General features: G+C 41.5%; 1 protein-coding gene across 6 annotated transcripts in view; it reads right to left on the bottom strand.

The window, feature by feature from the left end:
• Positions 1–646: 646 nt before the first annotated feature.
• The window catches only part of LOC117157504 (uncharacterized), a 109,166-nt gene continuing 92,178 nt past the window's right edge, over positions 647–17,634 (bottom strand). For 5 of the 6 annotated variants that reach the window (XM_033335546.2, XM_033335544.2, XM_076624001.1 and 2 more), the window contains 13 exons: positions 14,387–14,596; positions 12,189–12,317; positions 9,389–9,514; positions 8,801–9,184; positions 8,621–8,719; positions 7,661–8,101; positions 6,563–7,086; positions 6,250–6,445; positions 6,030–6,191; positions 5,717–5,953; positions 5,455–5,644; positions 4,702–5,382; positions 647–4,616 (listed from right to left, as the gene is read on the bottom strand). In XM_033335546.2, coding sequence (XP_033191437.2) covers positions 4,393–4,616; positions 4,702–5,382; positions 5,455–5,644; positions 5,717–5,953; positions 6,030–6,191; positions 6,250–6,445; positions 6,563–7,086; positions 7,661–8,101; positions 8,621–8,719; positions 8,801–9,184; positions 9,389–9,514; positions 12,189–12,317; positions 14,387–14,596 — 3,603 coding nt within the window. In that variant the 3' untranslated portion in view covers positions 647–4,392. The remainder of the gene's footprint in view (positions 4,617–4,701; positions 5,383–5,454; positions 5,645–5,716; positions 5,954–6,029; positions 6,192–6,249; positions 6,446–6,562; positions 7,087–7,660; positions 8,102–8,620; positions 8,720–8,800; positions 9,185–9,388; positions 9,515–12,188; positions 12,318–14,386; positions 14,597–17,634) is intronic. The other variant, XM_033335549.2, reaches the window with a different exon arrangement.

Here is a 17,634-nt window from a genome sequence, read left to right on the forward strand (position 1 = left end):
CGCGAATACACTTTGTTTTACGTTCAATACGAAGTTAAAAAATATTTGCACGCGTAAGTTAAATGAAATGCAAACAGAAACGCACGATGAACGAGCTAAAAGAATAATAAAATAGGAAGTCAGCAGGAGTTGAGGATAGAGTGGCGTGCAATGTTTCTGGCCAGACAAATTTCTCACTTTGTATTTCAAAACCGATATGCAGACTGCGCACCTTTGTGCAACTTCGCCTTTCCGCGTACGTAATTAAGGAAATGAAACCTAAATAGGGATTCGCGTCACTGAAGCCGCAACAAAAAGTTGCATAGTTAGAGTTCTTTAAAATATCGTTTTCAGGATATGAAGCGAACGATCTACCTGGCTGGAAATTTTTGCACATCACTGGAGGTCCTTGAATTGATTCGAATATGAAAGGGAAACACAGTCACAGTCTAAATAAATGGAGGATAAATAGATCGAGATAAATAGCGAAGAAATCGACAAAGGTTAAAATAGGAAATGACAGCGTGATTTACTTTCCGGAAGTGGAAGTTCAAGGCAGAGCGACTTACCTTGCTGCTGGCAAGGTGTACCCACTCCATTACGATATCTTTAATAATCTATTTGATTTCTCTAATGTACACGTAACAGGAACGAACGAGAAGCCTGGTATCCTAAAATGGCTTTATTAACTCTTAACTTTACACGTGTTTAATATGCAGTACTTGTCAGAGATATCTGTATACGCGTGTATCTGTGTGTCTGTGTCTGTATTATTCCACGCTTCTTTCGTTAGTCGTCGACCACACCACCCGATAGGATGATCGTTAACGAGATACGATGCCTTCTCGATCGTGCAGATCGAAGGAAGGACGATATTTCATTACCTGGCCCGATTCCTTCCATCCGGGGTTCCGTCGAGGCGCCATAGCGGACAAAAATAATTTGCGAATTCCCAGTCGACGAGTATTACTTTTATGTATATATCATTATGTGTACAAGACATTCCTTATACGCGACGTGATAATCGTTTCTCCTCCTTCGTCTCTCCCCTCGAAGCGGAACTTTTTCGGTGGTCCGCGTCCTTCTGGACTCCACCGATTTCTACGATTTTTCCTTCGTATTTCTTCCCTAATTCTTTCGTCGTTTCATTCTTGTTTCCCTAGCTTTTCTTCTCTTCTATACAAAATACTTTCGAACCGCACACACACACACTCTCTCTCTCTCTCTTCCTCTCTTCGTTTCGCAGGCCAAAAAAAAAGAAAGTAAGCTCCGTCGAAAAGCTTGTTCTTAAACACGACGATCGGCTGTATGTTCGCCAATTCCGACCTCTTCTTTACAATTTTTCCACTTCTGACACCGTATCTTATAAATATCGTACACGTTTATTATACATAATCGTCGTTTCCGTCACAATAACACAATTGCAGCGCATGAGAGTTACGCGTATAGCGATGATATGATTAGAAGCATGATATGAGTTCTGCTCTTGTCTATCGCAGGTCACAGACCGGAGATTCGAAAGTAGTCTTTGAGTAGCGTGTACACATACTGCGATCGGTCACGCACGATCGATATGGCCCCATCCACGATCCGAGCTTCTTCTATTCTTATTATATATATATTTTTTTTCTCTCGTAAAAAAAGCTTTCTGTGTCTCTTTTCTTCTTTTTTTTATTTTTTTTTTTTTTGTTTAAGGTAGCTCGAGCGTGGACGCGACGAGACGATTCGTGACGCATCAATTTCCTTGAACAGCGGATACGCTAAAACGTGATACAAAAATAGAAAATACTCCCGAGGTTTTCCAATTCGTGCGATTATCGCGACGAATCGTACATGTTGTTCGTTTCATTGGAACGCAATCGTTTTGCACTGTGGAATAGAATGATCTGCCTGATTTTTATTCTGCGATAAACAAGGCGCGGTGAAGAAGGATTGAAAAGAGATAGTCGCGTGTTAATATACTTAAATCTTCTACATTATAAAGACGTGAATTAATATATATTATATCGTAATTTAGCTTGCATACCAAACATCCGTTTTTTTTTTTTATCATTCTACATACACAAATATCATCATTATCATCATCATCATTATTATCATCATCGTCATCATTCACACTAAGTTTTAATAGGAGTGACCCCAAATTTGTAGATTCGTCAACTACCTGTTCCTGTTGCGAAGAAGTGGATGAACAGAGCCTCCAAATTCGAGGTACGCGAAAGATATCGCTTTTCTTTTTACTTTTGTTTTGTTATTTCTCTTCCTGTTTCCCCCTTCCCTTGTCCTTCGTTCTTTTCTTTCGAATTTCTCGCATTATTTCCTTCCTCTTTGAAAAAATATCAGGAAACTATCGAGGTATTGAAGAAACGGCAGCGCGTACATACCCGTATCCCAAAAAAATTGTGGTTCATTCTCGTTCCTTTTTCCTTTTATTTATTCGTTCACGAAAATCAGTCGAAAATTTGTTTGCAACAGAGCAGCTGGTTAGATTGTACAAAATCATTCATATAAAAAACGTGTGCGCGCCCTGTTCATAGGGTGTACGGGTGTTTACGCACGTTTGTATATGTTAAAAAGTAGGTCTTATTACTTTATTCTCCTCCGTGTCCTTTTGTTCCTTCTTATTTTTAATTCCATTTTTTCTTCTCTGCTTTAAGTAGTTAGTACTTCTTTTTGGCTTGGTAACTATGTAAATTCTAAATTAAATTAAGCCATCGACGGGTTTAGAATCGTTAAAACTAGAGCTTCCTTTTTCTTTCAAACGATAAAAAAAAAAAAAATAGAAACAAAAGACCTTAGATAATAGTCACAGAGCTGTTAAAAAAAAAAAAGAGCGAATTCTTTGTCTGATTGTGCGTGAAACGAACGGGAAGCTTCCTCCTGTACAGTGTAAAGAAAAAAAAGAAATAAAGAAATAAAAAGTGCAAGACAATGTAAACCCTAGACAGTAGGTCTTGGCAGTGTTCTTCGAACGACATCAATCTAACAATAAGTAATGCAGCAGACTGTCTATCGAACGACAAATAGGTAATATACATAGTTTTTATATATATATATATATATTTATATATATTATCATTAGTTTTTTTTTCTTTTATTCTGCGTGGCCTACAGCGCCAATGGAAGCATTTTGCTGTCACTCTGCAATGGCATGTCGCGCAAACAGATACACACGGTTAAGTTATGTTCCATTTTTTTTTCTTTAAAAAAATCCTCACTTCTCACTAAGTTAATCGTTTAAGTCTGGCATAACCGATCGTCGGATGGGTCAGTTCAATAAAATCGCAGAATATACAAAATCTTCTTCGTTCCTGTTTCGATATTCCTTCCTCTTGCAAAAACTTATGGACAGTATAAAAAAAGAGGCTTGAATAACTGGCGATAAAACTGTCTCGTCCGACGAAGAATTATCATGTATCTCTTTTTTCTCATCTGGCAGCGTTACGCGTTGTAGGTACGTTGTAAGATTCGTTAAGTCGATAGTCTTTGATACTTGGAGACCGTTTGCTTCTTTTTTTTTTCATTTTTTAACAGTAAATTGCGTTAAGTCGTAGAACCATTTATAGTAAGTGTTTTCTTCGTTCACAGCAGGATACCCTTATTGCTTAAAAAATGGCACTGATATTACTGAAATATTTAACGAGTATCGTTGCTGCATATACAAACACCGACTCTCTTTGCTACCCCATATTATCGAGTAAAATACATCTCGCCCTAAACGACTGGCTGGTTCTACAAGATTCGTAAACCTAAAACCTAAAATATCCGCTTACCCGGTCGGAGTAGTAGAATCATTCTCCCTCTTTCTTTCTCTCTTTCTACAGTTGAATTCGTTACGAAAGGCAACGCGTGATTTGTAATCCCATACACTCCCTAGAAAAATGTATCCCGTGAAATTACAAGACGATCGATGACAAAAAGTGCATCTGTTTTGTTAAAAAATGAAAGTAAAAAGAGGAGAAGAAAAAGGAAAGAAACTCGAGGACGACTTTCCCATCCCTCGTTCCCTCGTCTTTCTCTTCCCTTAAATACGTTATATACCGCGGATAAATAGCGACGAATGAGTATACATGTACATAGATAATATTACAAAGTAAGTAAAAGTGGGCGTGACTTTTGGCGTGAGTTCTCCTGAACAGATCTTTCGTCTTCTCTCGTTTCGTGATACCGATATACATATACATATATATATTGTTCGAATGCCGGGACGAACGAAAGCTTTGTGTTTTCCTTTTTTTTTTCTTTTTTCGTTTTTTACTTAAGATTGCTGTATATGTTCAGATTACCGCAGTTGTCCATTTTACCGGCAAGCTGAGGTTTCTTCTGATAGTTGGTTTGGTTTTGCGCGTGTATTGGGGAGTCTCCGAGCATCGCTAACATATATTTGCGCGTGGGCGAGTGAACCGTATTTTGTTAGGGTGGTACGTAGGGGGGTGGTTTCCTGTACGTCGGTGTGGGTTTAGGGCGATTCTGACGATTGGTATCGCGGTTCGTTGCGAATGGTGGAGGTGGTTGGTACGGTTCCTCGGAATTCTCCTTCGGCAACATCGGCACGTCCGCGCCATCTTCAGCCTTTTGATATTCAGGAGGTGGTAGTGGTGGTTTTTCTTCCTTCAGAATGACGGGAGACTTGTTACCTGCAATAAACGATAAAAATATATAGCTTAGTTAACGCAAGAATAGTGGAAAATCTAGGTGTTTAAATAAATGAAAAATTTATACCTGGATCTGGCTTTTCATCCAACTCGTCCTGGAAAATGACGGGTATACCCTTGCTACGGAAACTCTGTCTCTCGTCGTCCTGTTCGCTGACGCTCATCTTGCCACTACGCCTTCGTCTGTACAACACGCAGGCAATGATACCGGCTAGGATGAGCATTATAGCGATTATTATAGCCGGCAGGACGAACGTGATGAGATAATCATCGTGGAATGCCCCGACTGAGGTGGAATCGTCCACTGGTGGAACGTGACTGTCAGGCGAATGAACGTCTGTTAATTCGCCAAGGCAGATGCCCATGGGGACCACAGTGATTTGTTTCACAGGGAATTTCGGGCCCATAACGTCTAGAACCTCGTCCGTGACAGATCGACGATCGTTGTCACTCTTTACGAGTACTGAACGCAATCTACTGACTTCTTCGTGGGCACAATACGAGGTAGGCAAGGTTCTGTTGTGCCACGTGATTACCGTGCTACCATTCGATATACTATGTAAAGAGATCGCACTAGTATCTTTATCTTGATACAGATCACGGAGCTTTTCGATGAAATTACGCTTTTGAAGGGCAGAGTGTGCAAACGATTTGTACGGGATGTCCAAGGTCATGGAGAACTCCACCGTATGGTGCATGAAGGGTGCAGAATGAACAACAACCACTAGGCCGTCGGTGGCGCTTGCGCCTACAAGGAATTGACAAAAATTTTATAAAAATATCCAATGTCTAAATCGTGGAAGTGGTAAATTTTGCTTACCTTCTTTGTCAGTAACTACTAATTGATATTCCTTTCGTCCAACGTCACTACGCATTGGGACTCCGTAAAATTCTTGATTCTTGCTGTCAAATTGCAGCCATTCCTGTGGGGGAATAGGCTTACGTTCGATGGTCAGTAGAGACATTTGCATATTTCTTGCGGAACCATCTTCTGCATCGTAGAAGGTATCCTAGAATAATAATTTGTATTAGATTTATATTTAAATGAGACAGTGCGTTTCTTCTGTTATGACATAACATACCTCTGGTACTTTAAATACAAGCAACTGGCCAACAGTGGCATTAACAAGGTCCACCTGGTTCCTAGGTACCGGTGGGAAGTTTGATTTAGGCTCTTGCGTAGACACTTTTGGTACTTCTGGACGGGATATGTCCTCACACTGTCCAATACCCTGGTAGACCACTCGTTTGACTCTAATTTCAGGGAGGAGAACATCCCTCAATGAAGGACTGGGCTCGCCGTTTTTATCAATCAGGACCTAAATCACAGATATTTAATAACAGTCTTTTTAATACGCATCTGAAAAAATAACGAGACATTAAAACCATAATTACATGCATAAGATCGTCGATATATTCTTTAGGGCACTCGCTGCTTCTAGGTAAACTATCATTGGTCCAAGTGAAAATTGCTTGGTCGCGATCGATATCAACAGCTCTAACGGTGATATGCCTGGTATCGCTATCTCCATACAATTCGGCTATTCCTCGAATTACCTATAAACCGACAACAATTGAACGCACTAGTATAGGCTCTATTATAACAGATGAATACCTTTAGCTCCCAGTCAACGTCTGTAGGAAACTCAGTGCGCTTATCGATCCTTAAATAAATACTGAATTCATGGTTCACACTGCGACTGAGCTTGTGCTGCTGCACGTGAATGTCGAGTCGATCTGTCACATTTAATCCCTCGCTATCGCCAGCTACCAATTCGTAGGTCCAGGTAGAAATATCGTTCTCCAGTGGCCTGCGCGATAATGATTAATTAAAAAGTAAATTCTTTATATACAGGATATTTCACTGTTGAACATAGTTCACATATAATACACCACTTTGTAATCGTTTCTTGACAACTAATGCTTACAATCCATAAACCTCCTGCGTCCTTTGATTGAATTGTAGCCAGTGGCTGGGTTTCAACGGTGCACCCTGCAGATACAAACTCAGCTTCAGGTTTCTGGTATCTCCGTCCTCCAGATCGCTGAACGTATTAGCAGGTATAACATAGCTCAATGGTTTTCCAGCCGTAACCGGTATCTTCTTCAGTCTCCTATCTTGTTTGGGCGGGAAGTTGCGAACTCCGTACAGTATGGTTTCCGTGGTAACCCTAGGTGGTTCCGTGGCAGCGCTGGTCGGTGCTGGAGTGGTAGTGGTCGTGGTAGTGGTTGTACTAGCAGTGGTTGGAGCCATGGTAGTAGTAGTGGTGGTAGTGGTGGTGGTTGTAGTTGTAGTGATCGGTGTGATTCTCATCTGTGTCGTTGTTGTTGTGGGTGTTGTAGTGATATTTGTGACCAGTGCGGTGGTTGTGGTTGTGGTGGTGGTGTTTGCAGGTATTGGTAACAGAGTAATGGGCTGTTTCGTCGAAGACATTGACGATTGTTCCGTCGGCTAAAGGCAGAAAAAGGATGCTTTAATATTGGGCAACAAGCGGTCAAATCGTCGAATCTCGATGTATGAAGACATCGTGAATAATAAAGAAAGGGACAAATTAATTATGGTAATTAATGAATGCTGCGAGAAGATCGTGCGAATTATCTTTTCCACCACAATTTCGAGATGCAAATGCAAACAAGAAACCTTGGTTTTGGCCAGTTTCTCATGGACAATGCTCCCTTCCCGTGGAGTTAGCACGCTTGCTTTACTCGTATGAATTATTACTCGGCGCAGCTTACTCTAAAGTGACACGCCTGTGCACGACGCTGTATTAAATTACACTTCTAAGCTGCGCTTAACTTTCCCGCCAGCATCTATGCAGCTTTGTGACAAACGACAATGAGCGAAGGATATCCACGCTACGATCCTCGTCGCGCATCGTTTATAAGGCAGAAGATGGCTTTAGGTGGGCTATGTGATACACAACGACCTATCGTTTGGCATACTAAAGCGACAGACTAACGTGAACGGACTCTACGCGTAGCATGAACTATCGTACAAACGAAAGCTTGAAGCATTGAAGCATTACCTCTTCCGTGGTAACATTAACGGTACCATTGGTGACGTCCGGTTCCGTCCTTTCGACAACAACGGTGGTAGGTGTGGTTCCCATTGTTGTGGTACTAGAATGAGGAACGATTACCGAAGGAGGGATGGTGGTGAGTTCTGGTATAGTGACAGATGACACGTTTAGAGATTCGGTCTCCGTGTATCTGGTGTTCTTCGTTGTCTCTTCGGTGCTCTCCGATTTCTCCGGTGTCTCGGTCGATGGGACAATGATGGTCGGCATGATGCTTGCTGTTGTTGTATCTGCTATTGTTGTACTCGTTGTTGTGCTAGTTGTTGTATTGGCCGTTGACGAGGGTGGTTGTTGGGTGGTTGTTGTTGTTGTCGAAGTAGTTGAAGTGGTCGTCGTGGTGGTGGTTGTTGGAGTTGTTGATGGTGGTGATGTAAGTTCAGTGGTTGTTGTCTGCGAAATCGTTAGTAGATGCGATGTACGGCACGAAAAACTTGGTTAGTTACATTACGAAGGGAGCGAAGAAGATGTATACAAAAAAAAGGACTATAAAGAAAGAAAAAATAATATATATATGTGCTCTTCTCTCTCTCACACACACACACACACACACACACACACACACACACACACACACTCAGGCTTTCGTATCCATTTCAACAAAGTTACTTCGCATTACAGCGCATCCTATACATCGATCGATACCGCCTAAACGGCATAGAAAATGGCATAAGTCGGCATTGAACACGCAGTACCCACAGCTAGACTAAAATATTTTAAGCGCAACGATTCCCTTAAGCGATTGGCGTGGCGAATGAAGGACAGAGACATAAGAATTTTTAACGAAAGCCAGTTATATAGCGATGTTCTTTTGCTATTTTCTTTTTTAACGTTTCTTCTAGTTTAAGAGAAGAATCGGTGACAAATTTCAAATTTATCACACGATTCGATTGGCTTCAATCCGATACTTACGGTCGACGTGGTGTCCGTAGTGGTTCTATTCAATGCACTCTCCACTACATTTGGTTGATTCACGACTGGAATCTCCTCCTCATCGATATCCTCTTCGGTCTAAGACACGCATAAGTTCCGTTAATTTTCCATAAAACTAAAATATCTCTAATTATTCTCCGTCGTATGAATACAACATACATTCCAATCGATAGGTTCTTCTCCATGGTGATGCCTGTGTGGATGTTCGGGCAGATTCGCTCTAGGTGAATTCGTGTCCGGCATGAAAGTTGGCGATACTTGCGAGTCATCGCCATCCTCACCGTCCTCGCCATCCTCACCGTCTTCGTCATCCTCGCTATCGTATTCGATGTCATAATCATCGTAACTTTCGTAGTCCGCGTTACCGTAATGCCCAGAACCGCTTTCCCTTCTGCTTCTCAACAACAAGCTCGACTCCGTCTTCACGCGCCATAGCAGGACCGGAAGTTGCATCACTTCCGCCAGGGTACCATCCTTCGCTTGTTCCCGCAGATGTTTCACTAAATCTGTCTGGTGCCTCCATAAATGACCGTCGCAACCGACCTTTTAATAAAATTCGAACGTGGAATGTTAGCTTTGATCGTTGTCAATATCCTTTGCTATTCTTTCTTTAAAGAACTGTGAAGTGGTACAGCACAGAAAAAAAGAAATAATGGTCTTTGAATGAGATTCGAACGCGGACCGTTGCAAACTGACGAAAGTAAGAAGACTACGAGGGAAGTAAAAATTTCAATCAAAAGGTCTCACCTGCCACTGGACCGCCGTGAGGTGTTTCTCTTTCCGGTGTTTCACGTTTCCTGATCCGCTGAGGATCACGGTAGAATCATCGTTGAAACTTTCCTTGGCGTTTTGCGGATGCATCGAAAACGCGCTCTGAAATTCGAATCGAGGATGAACGAAACGTCACAAATGAATAAAAGAGGCGAATTTTTTTGCCGATAGTAGACAGCGCAAATAACGAGGGAGATGTCGGCGCATCCCGATTTCGATTACGTCGAGCACTCTAATCGCACGGAAAATAGATTTTTGTTCGTCGCGACCCGGCCAGGGCAAAAATTCCACGGGATGCAATTAAATCATCCTCAATGGCTGAAGATTGAATTCACGTAATCGATTTGATTATTCCGATGAAATGAATTTCTCCGACGATGCAATTTCCCGTGATTTAAGCGGCGCGACTCGTTTCGAGATCTCTTGCGACGTTTCCGAAATATTTCCACTTCGATATGCAGAAAGCTATGATTCTATAAATATAGTTGATCGCGATTATTCGATTTCTTCGATTGGTAGGGTTAAACGACGAAAGTGTACACAGTCGAGTGGATCGTATTATGTACAGAGAAAAATACAGTGGAAAAATACAGTATACAATTTTATACATGGTGGTTGGTAACTGGTGGTACAAGCGGAAAGGGGGTGATTCTACGCGAAAAAAGAAGTCGAAAATATAGAATAAAAATTTTTCGCTTGAGGCTCTGTTTTCGAGAAAATCGACTTTGAATTTTCGCTCGGTACGCGTGCGGTACGTTTTAACGGATCTCACTGTAGATCGTTGTCTCGATGGAAAAATTAAAAAAAATTTTTATTCTATATTTTCGACTTCTTTTTTCGCGTAGAATCACCCCCTTTCCATTTGTACCACCAGTTACCAACCACCCTGTATAAATATTAGGTCACCCCATAAGTTTGTGCCGTTTTTCGAGCGGTTACATATGTTATTTTTTTTAAACACCTATGAATCGTTGTCTTAGGTATTTTCAGAACATTTGACATCTCTCGAGCTGTCAAACTTCGTGATTTTTCAACAAGATCCCGAATTTTATCTTCGTCTGTCCGAGGAGGACGCCCGGAGCGTTCCTCGTCTTCTAAACAGAAATTCCCAGCTCTAAAACGTTGGAACCACTTCCTACAGGTGCGAGATGAAAGCGCATTTTCTCCGTAAACAGCACATATGGTTTTCGTGGCAATTGTTACAGAACTTCCCTTCCGAAATTCATATAACACGAGATGTCGAAAATGGATACGCATTTCACTCACGATTTTTTACTGTTAGAAGTCACTGTGTTCGCTATATTACGATCTTATACCCACGAAAATCTGCTCTAGCCTGTTCTCGATCAGCTAAGCTCAAGTGCATTGGTCCCTTATCGCCGTATGTTTATAAATCGACACATGAAGTGTATACACAAAAGTCGGCACGAACTTATGGGATGATCTAATATTATGATACTTGTTACGATAACAAGATTCATCCAGAAAATGGGAACAACCGCGGAGATTGTAAAATGTACGAAAAAACTAAATACGATCTAATCTCTAGCGCGTGGACTATCGCACACTCCGCCGCTCTACCTGTTTTTGCCTCGTGGAAAATGCTATCTGCGTTCTTCATATTGCACCTAACTGCAGTTTCTCAGCGCGCAGTCATAAAAGCTGCAAATCTCATTCGTTCAAGCGATACCAGGCAATGTAAAATACCGGAGAGAAAAATTGGACGTTGTTGTCTCCAACAGCAGTAAAAATATATTGTAGAGATAATAGCAGGACGGAAATGAGGAGGGAACAGTCTGACCCGCGTAGAAACATGCGCAACGAGCGCAGGTCTACGTATATAAAGAGTAACGTGTTTCTTTGTTTTTCGCGGTGATTAAATTAATTAAGAATTCCCGAGACGCGCGGTGAGAAAAAAATGGCGGCCTGCTCAAAGGCGTCCAATTTATGCTCGACGGAACCTCTTCGCCGAGGATGCTTTAAAACTTGAATATTTTCTGTATTATGTCGAGCTCGCGATGCATCTTCTATTTCACAACGTTGCACTGGCCGGTGTAACGTCATAAAGTTTCCCTTCTCATAAAGAAGCTTCTCCTGGCAAACTTTATCAAATATTCTTCGCCACGAGCGTTGCTTCGCGCATTAGGATAGCTCCGCGATTTCTCATATTTGCTCGATTAAAACTTCTGCCTAATTCCGGTTTCTTAATGAATTAGAATGATCTATATGAATGTTAGAAAAAACCCCAATACCCTAGTCCAGACTCGCACTATAGCCGCCCTTAAGCAATAAAAATAAGAAATAGTCTTAATGTTCCGATCTGACTTTATGACGATGGGTTTGGGCTCGAAGTGACATAGCGGGTCACTAGACGCAGCCACGGTCACGGGAGGGACATGTACCTGACCGAGGTATGAAATGATTATATGGCTCTCCTTAAAAACAAAGAAGTGGGGACAGGAGTATATAAGGGCAGCTTCTTTTGGATTAAGGGAGTTAGTTTGTTAGTTAAGTTAGTTCTTCCTGTCGGTTCGCTCGAATTGCTGAAAAGTGGTGCTCTTCGGCCTTTTTATCTCAACTTGTCTCGATCTTTTTAATCGTTCGAAACGTCAGCAGAGACGCACGCTCGACGGAACGCGTTGGAATTTCTAGAAATCTGGTCAGAAATTTTGGTTCGTCGGTCGCGTGGAAATCGAGTTTCAATCTTTCCTCGACCTTCTTCTTCTTCTCGACTAAAGCTACGAGGATTGTGCATATACGCGTAACGCTATCGTACCACGTGCAGTCCCAGAAATCCTGCGAGGTTCTCGATGGTGTTGACTCGTGTAACCGGCGAGAGGTTGTCGAACCTGGCATCCAGCAGTATCGTCAGCAGCGTCTGTTCCTCCCCTTCGTTGCAGTGTGTCTAAAATCAGAGAGACGTCCCATTTCAGTTGGCTGACTGGAGGCAGAAGCGAACGGTGTCAGTGTGCGAAATGCGAGGAATTAAGGCCGACCATCCAAACGATACTCAGCCGCGATGACGCACAATACGCAGGACTATCAATTGGCATCAATCAACAACGTCTACCAGACTAATTTCTCGGCGAGATTTAAACGTGGCGTACCGATGCAATCGCACGACGTGCGGCGATCTTTTGCTCCACCACTGCGCGCGAGTAGAACGAATTCCACCCTTCTATCCCGGGTTCTCTCGATTCAGAAAATTTGTCTAGAAGATCGGTTGGATTTTTCTTACCGTCTTGTAGGAGTTTTATTAGATTTCGCTATCTTCATCATGGGACGCGTTATATGGTAAAACGAAATAAAATGGTCAAGGGTGAGGTATAATTGATAAGGGTTGATAATTCTTATCAAGTAGCAGAGAATTAATTTAGAGCAGAATGGATTGTGTTTGTGCCAGATAACGTAACGAATGGACTGCGGATTTTCACGCAAATTCGCGTTTTTACGAACACGATAAAAAGAGAGAGAGAGAGAGAAAATAGAAGCCAAGGTAGAGATTTGCGTGTTTCAACCGCTTAGTGTTATAAATAAAATATACAATATAATTTGCCGAGCACGTCGCACAAGGTTGCTGTTTCTCTGGTAAAAATCGAATAATTGGAAACGGCAGGCAAACGGTAGCAAATGGAATTTCCCGTTTGCAAGCGGCCAGGGTCGAGAGATCGCGCACGTACGCGTGCGTTGAGGGGTGAAATCCAGTTTACCCGATTAATTAATCGACGCTAAACGGTTCAAAAATGGCGATGTTTCCGTGGACGTGAGTGATCCAGGTAAGCGGCCACAGTCTCGTAGCGAAGGATAAACGTGATAATTTCGTCGAACGATTTAACGAGCACGGCATTGCGACCAATTAATTATCTAGATACCGAAAATCGGCTGGATCCGATTAAAACGATCGACGCGTCGCGCAAAAGTCAAACCCCGATATGCTTGTTGCTCGATCGGCCGACGAAACCGATTAACGCGCTAATTGATTTACCGCTTCATTAACAGCTTCGGCTGGACGCGCCGAGTTTAGCAACAAACGAGCGTGCTCTGGCCAACCTGAATGATCTGCTCGTTCGCTCAAATGGATAATAGGTTTAAAGAAACGTGAGTTTTTTAACACTGGAAATATCACAGTTTCATTTCACATTTTTCTTCTACTCGACTAAACTTAAGAACGATTTATTATTATTTTAGACAAGACATTGGACAATGATGTTTAGAAAATAGGAATTTTGACGGATTCAAGCGAAGATGACCTGATTGATCGTTCTAAGGTGAAACAATCAAGCACCGAGGATTTTTACAAAATTATAGTTCTATACAATGAGATTTGAAGATATTAGCTTGTCCGAAAAGTGTCTTTCTTTTGCAAATATGTCTTTTACAACAGTGCAGCTTCATACAAATGTGAAACCAAGTCTGCGAAATGTCGCGATGTTTGTCTCAACAGAACAAAATGCATCGTACGTAATTCGACAAAATAATATAAAACAAAAAAACCTTGTGCGTCTATTATTTGCTCATAAAACGAAAGAAACTTTTCGAACAAGCTAATACAAATGTTCCGAAGCAGCAAATTTACCTGTTAGGATAATTTCCAATTATAGTTTGATATACTGTTCGATCGATATCGTTGGATCCTAAAAGTTTCGTTTGTTTCCACGATTTTTATTCCTTCGCTGACGCGACTACGACTCACGCGTAATTCTGTTCGATCGATTTTCAACGAGATCTTTCGTATTTGAAAAAAGAATAACAGTTACTGTTCAAAACGAAACGATTCACACGGTTAGTGGAAAAAGTTAGCAAGTTGGCCAACAGGTTGCGAGATCCTACGATTAATTCTGATAGTGGCAGGCTAGTAGTACCTGTTGTTCGGCCAGGAGCTAGTTGAATCGTTGCCAATAGAACGCTTTCATCGTTAACGATAGGGCCTGGCAACGGTGCTCGAGAACTTTTGCTCAAATATAAGGAACTCACCTTTCCGTCTCTGTGCTTCAATTCCTCGTGTTTCTCCGGCACCACTTGCACGACGAACAGGTCCTTCGTTTCACTTACATCGTGCTTTGGCATCACTTTTACGCTTAAAACGCGTCTGCCCACGTCCTTCTTGGTCGGGACGCCCATCACAGTCGACGCCGCGTCGTCCCAATACAACCATCGTAGCAGTTTTCCGTTAGGGTCGAACAACTGTTTTTACAACATATAAAAATTGCTTAATGTATCTGTTTCTTTCTCAATCGTTTGATATTAACATATTGTTGACCGGTCACTAGTTAATTCGTGTTTTCATGGCCAAACGTTGCCGACTGGCCACGAGTCGCTTCTAAGTAGCGTCCTTTGTTGTAAATAAAATTTCAACGATGACGGAACGTACCCATGAAGAATCTTTCAATGAATTACAAGCTGTTTTATCTGATATTTTATCTGATAGTCCCAGTGAAATATTAAAAGTTGACTAATAAAAAAATTTATGTTGAGAATTGTGCATCTTAATCGTGGACATAAAAGTAAACGAACGGCTAAATTATACTTAGAAATTATATCAAAATAGTTTCAGATTTATTTAACACTTTGACTGCCACGTTGGGTCATATATGACCCGCCACGGTTTCTCCTGTGACGCCACACGATGGTCATTGGTGACCGGAACGCTTGAACTACTTACAATTGTAAAAATTATATGAAAATTGACAGTCAGGGCATTTTGAATATAATCGATAAATAGAAGATACTTTGAAACAAAAAGTGCCCCATTGAACGATTAAACATTTTTATTAGAACATCAATAAAAAAAAAATGAGAACAAATCTTGCATCTAACGGTGCACTGTGTTTGCATCCACATCTTCGAGGGCTGATCTACGAATATTATTATAAACACACCTTAGAAAATAATCGTAAATGCTGCTTTATAATCGTATAATCGAAGTTAGAAGTGTGCACATACCTTACTATTATACAGGGTGTTTGATGACTGGTGGTACAAGCGGAAAGGGGGCGATTCTACGCGAAAAAAGAAGTCGAAAAGATAGAATAAAAATTTTTCGTTTGAGGCTTCGTTTTCGAGAAAATCGACTTTGAATCTTCGCTCGGTACGCGTGCGGTACGTTTTAACGAATCTCACTGTAGATCGTTGTCTCGATGGAAAAATTAAAAAAAATTTTTATTCTATATTTTCGACTTCTCTTTTCGCGTAGAATCACCCCCTTTCCATTTGTACCACCAGTTACCAACCACCCTGTACATTTGCACGCGTCTCAGCACTCTTTGTCTCACCATCTTCTATATCACACTACGAACGTACCAGTTGCATTCATCTGTTTTTCGAGACGCTGTGCACACGCATACTTCCATACACTCATACTCACATACGTGTGTCACTACGTGTGTGTGTAGCACACAAAATTACACATATCTCAATAATTTATTAAAGTTTATTTACATCGTTTTACTTCCACATCCAATTACGAAATAATAGCCGGTGACATGGGATAAATTCTCAGTAAAATTGCCGGTCGACGATGTGTTAAATAAAACGAATTATTTAATACCAAAACTACCAGAGTAATCGAAATGATCAAGGCGTGGTTTTTAATAGAAATTTTATGGAATTCGCAGAGGTGCATTTTTTTGCTTATTCTAAGTTTGCTGCTCAATCGATGACCTTTCATGGCCTGGCGTCAATTCCACTGTCAGGTACAGGTAATTATCATAGTAGCGAACGCGCGAATAGAATTGTGTAAGTTGCTAGTTGGTAATGTGTGTCTTTCTGGCAAAGGGAAATTGGATGGGTTTAGTTGAGTTTGGTTTCAGGTCAGTCACTCCATCGTCCGTATCCGAATGTCCAATTTCACTTACGCGCTTCACAGGCATTTGACATCTCGTCAGATTTTTGCTTGCGTGATAATTATAGTAAACGTCGATTAACAGACTCGAGAACAGAGTAAACGATTCTATCTTTCTACCTCTCGCGCTAAAAGCAACTCGCATATTGCTTTCGTAACTGTGTGTCAAGCAAGCGAAGGAAATATAATTGCGTAACGTATGCAAATTCCATGGGTCGGCGAGTGAAAATCGCTGGCGAAAGAACCAGTCAGAAGAGAAAATCCGGAGGACGAAAATCCGTACGACGAAAAATACGTATTTAGATTCCTCGATCAAATGAAATAAATCGCACGAAGATAGGGAACGTTTTCATAAGAAATTGGCGAATTTATATGGACTGTGACTGTAGTGTCGCGAAATTTCATCGTCGTCGCCGCAAATAACGTGCGAACAAAAACAAAAAGGCGTCGCAGATGTGGTTTTTATTTTCATCCATGCCATTGGGTATTCTTTCTTCGAAACGCGTGGGTATGTTCATCGGTCGAGGGTCGTTGCTCGTTCGATTTTATCGCACGAATAAAATGCCTATCGACGGCCTACTAAACGAAAGAGAAGATATGGCTGACGTGCGGTGCTGGCGATTACATTTGGATTATCGAATTTTCATTTCACTATCGTCGCTATCGTTTCGAAACACGAATAGTTCGTGCGAACGTTCGTGCAGCAAAACCACACATCGATTGCTGCTTAATAAATTTGTTCCGGGTTATTTCAAGTTTCATTTTAAAAACAAAAAATGCCAAGAAATCCTTCTGACCGATTCGATAGGCAATAAATCTGTAAGCATTCGGTCGAATAAATTTGTCGCAAGTCCAAAACGCTTCAAAAATTCAGTTAGAATTGCGTAGAATGTACTCGAGTGTCGGTTCGACCCTCGTTCAAGAACATAAAATGCTAATGTAGGATCTGGTTTCCTGGCGATGAATGCCGTACCTTGCGAATTTCTAACCGTGTTATCGGCAAATTGAATCAGGGATATAGATACCTAGGGGCGTTAGCATGGCCGACAAAAGGAAGTGAAGGAAAGACACGGGAAGCTACGTACGGTAGGATGGCGGTATGAAATTTGGCGACAATCCAGAATTTGCCCGAAACGGAACCCTGGAATTCCTGGCTCCTTTCCGTTTGACAAATTAAGACGCGTTCGACTATTTGTTGCACCAACGTTGTGGGTCAAGCTGAAGTTACATTAACGTGCCGAGATCGCTATGATTCCATAGAATCGAAGAGTTGCGAAAAATTCGGTTAAAATTCCACTGTCTCAGGAAACGTAGCCGGGAAAAATTCCTCGAGGCGAAAGAAATTACCATCGATATCCACGTAATATCCTGAATTCGAGTT

Source organism: Bombus vancouverensis, chromosome 14, assembly GCF_051014615.1.
Source record: "Bombus vancouverensis nearcticus chromosome 14, iyBomVanc1_principal, whole genome shotgun sequence".
Lineage (NCBI taxonomy): Eukaryota > Metazoa > Arthropoda > Insecta > Hymenoptera > Apidae > Bombus > Bombus vancouverensis.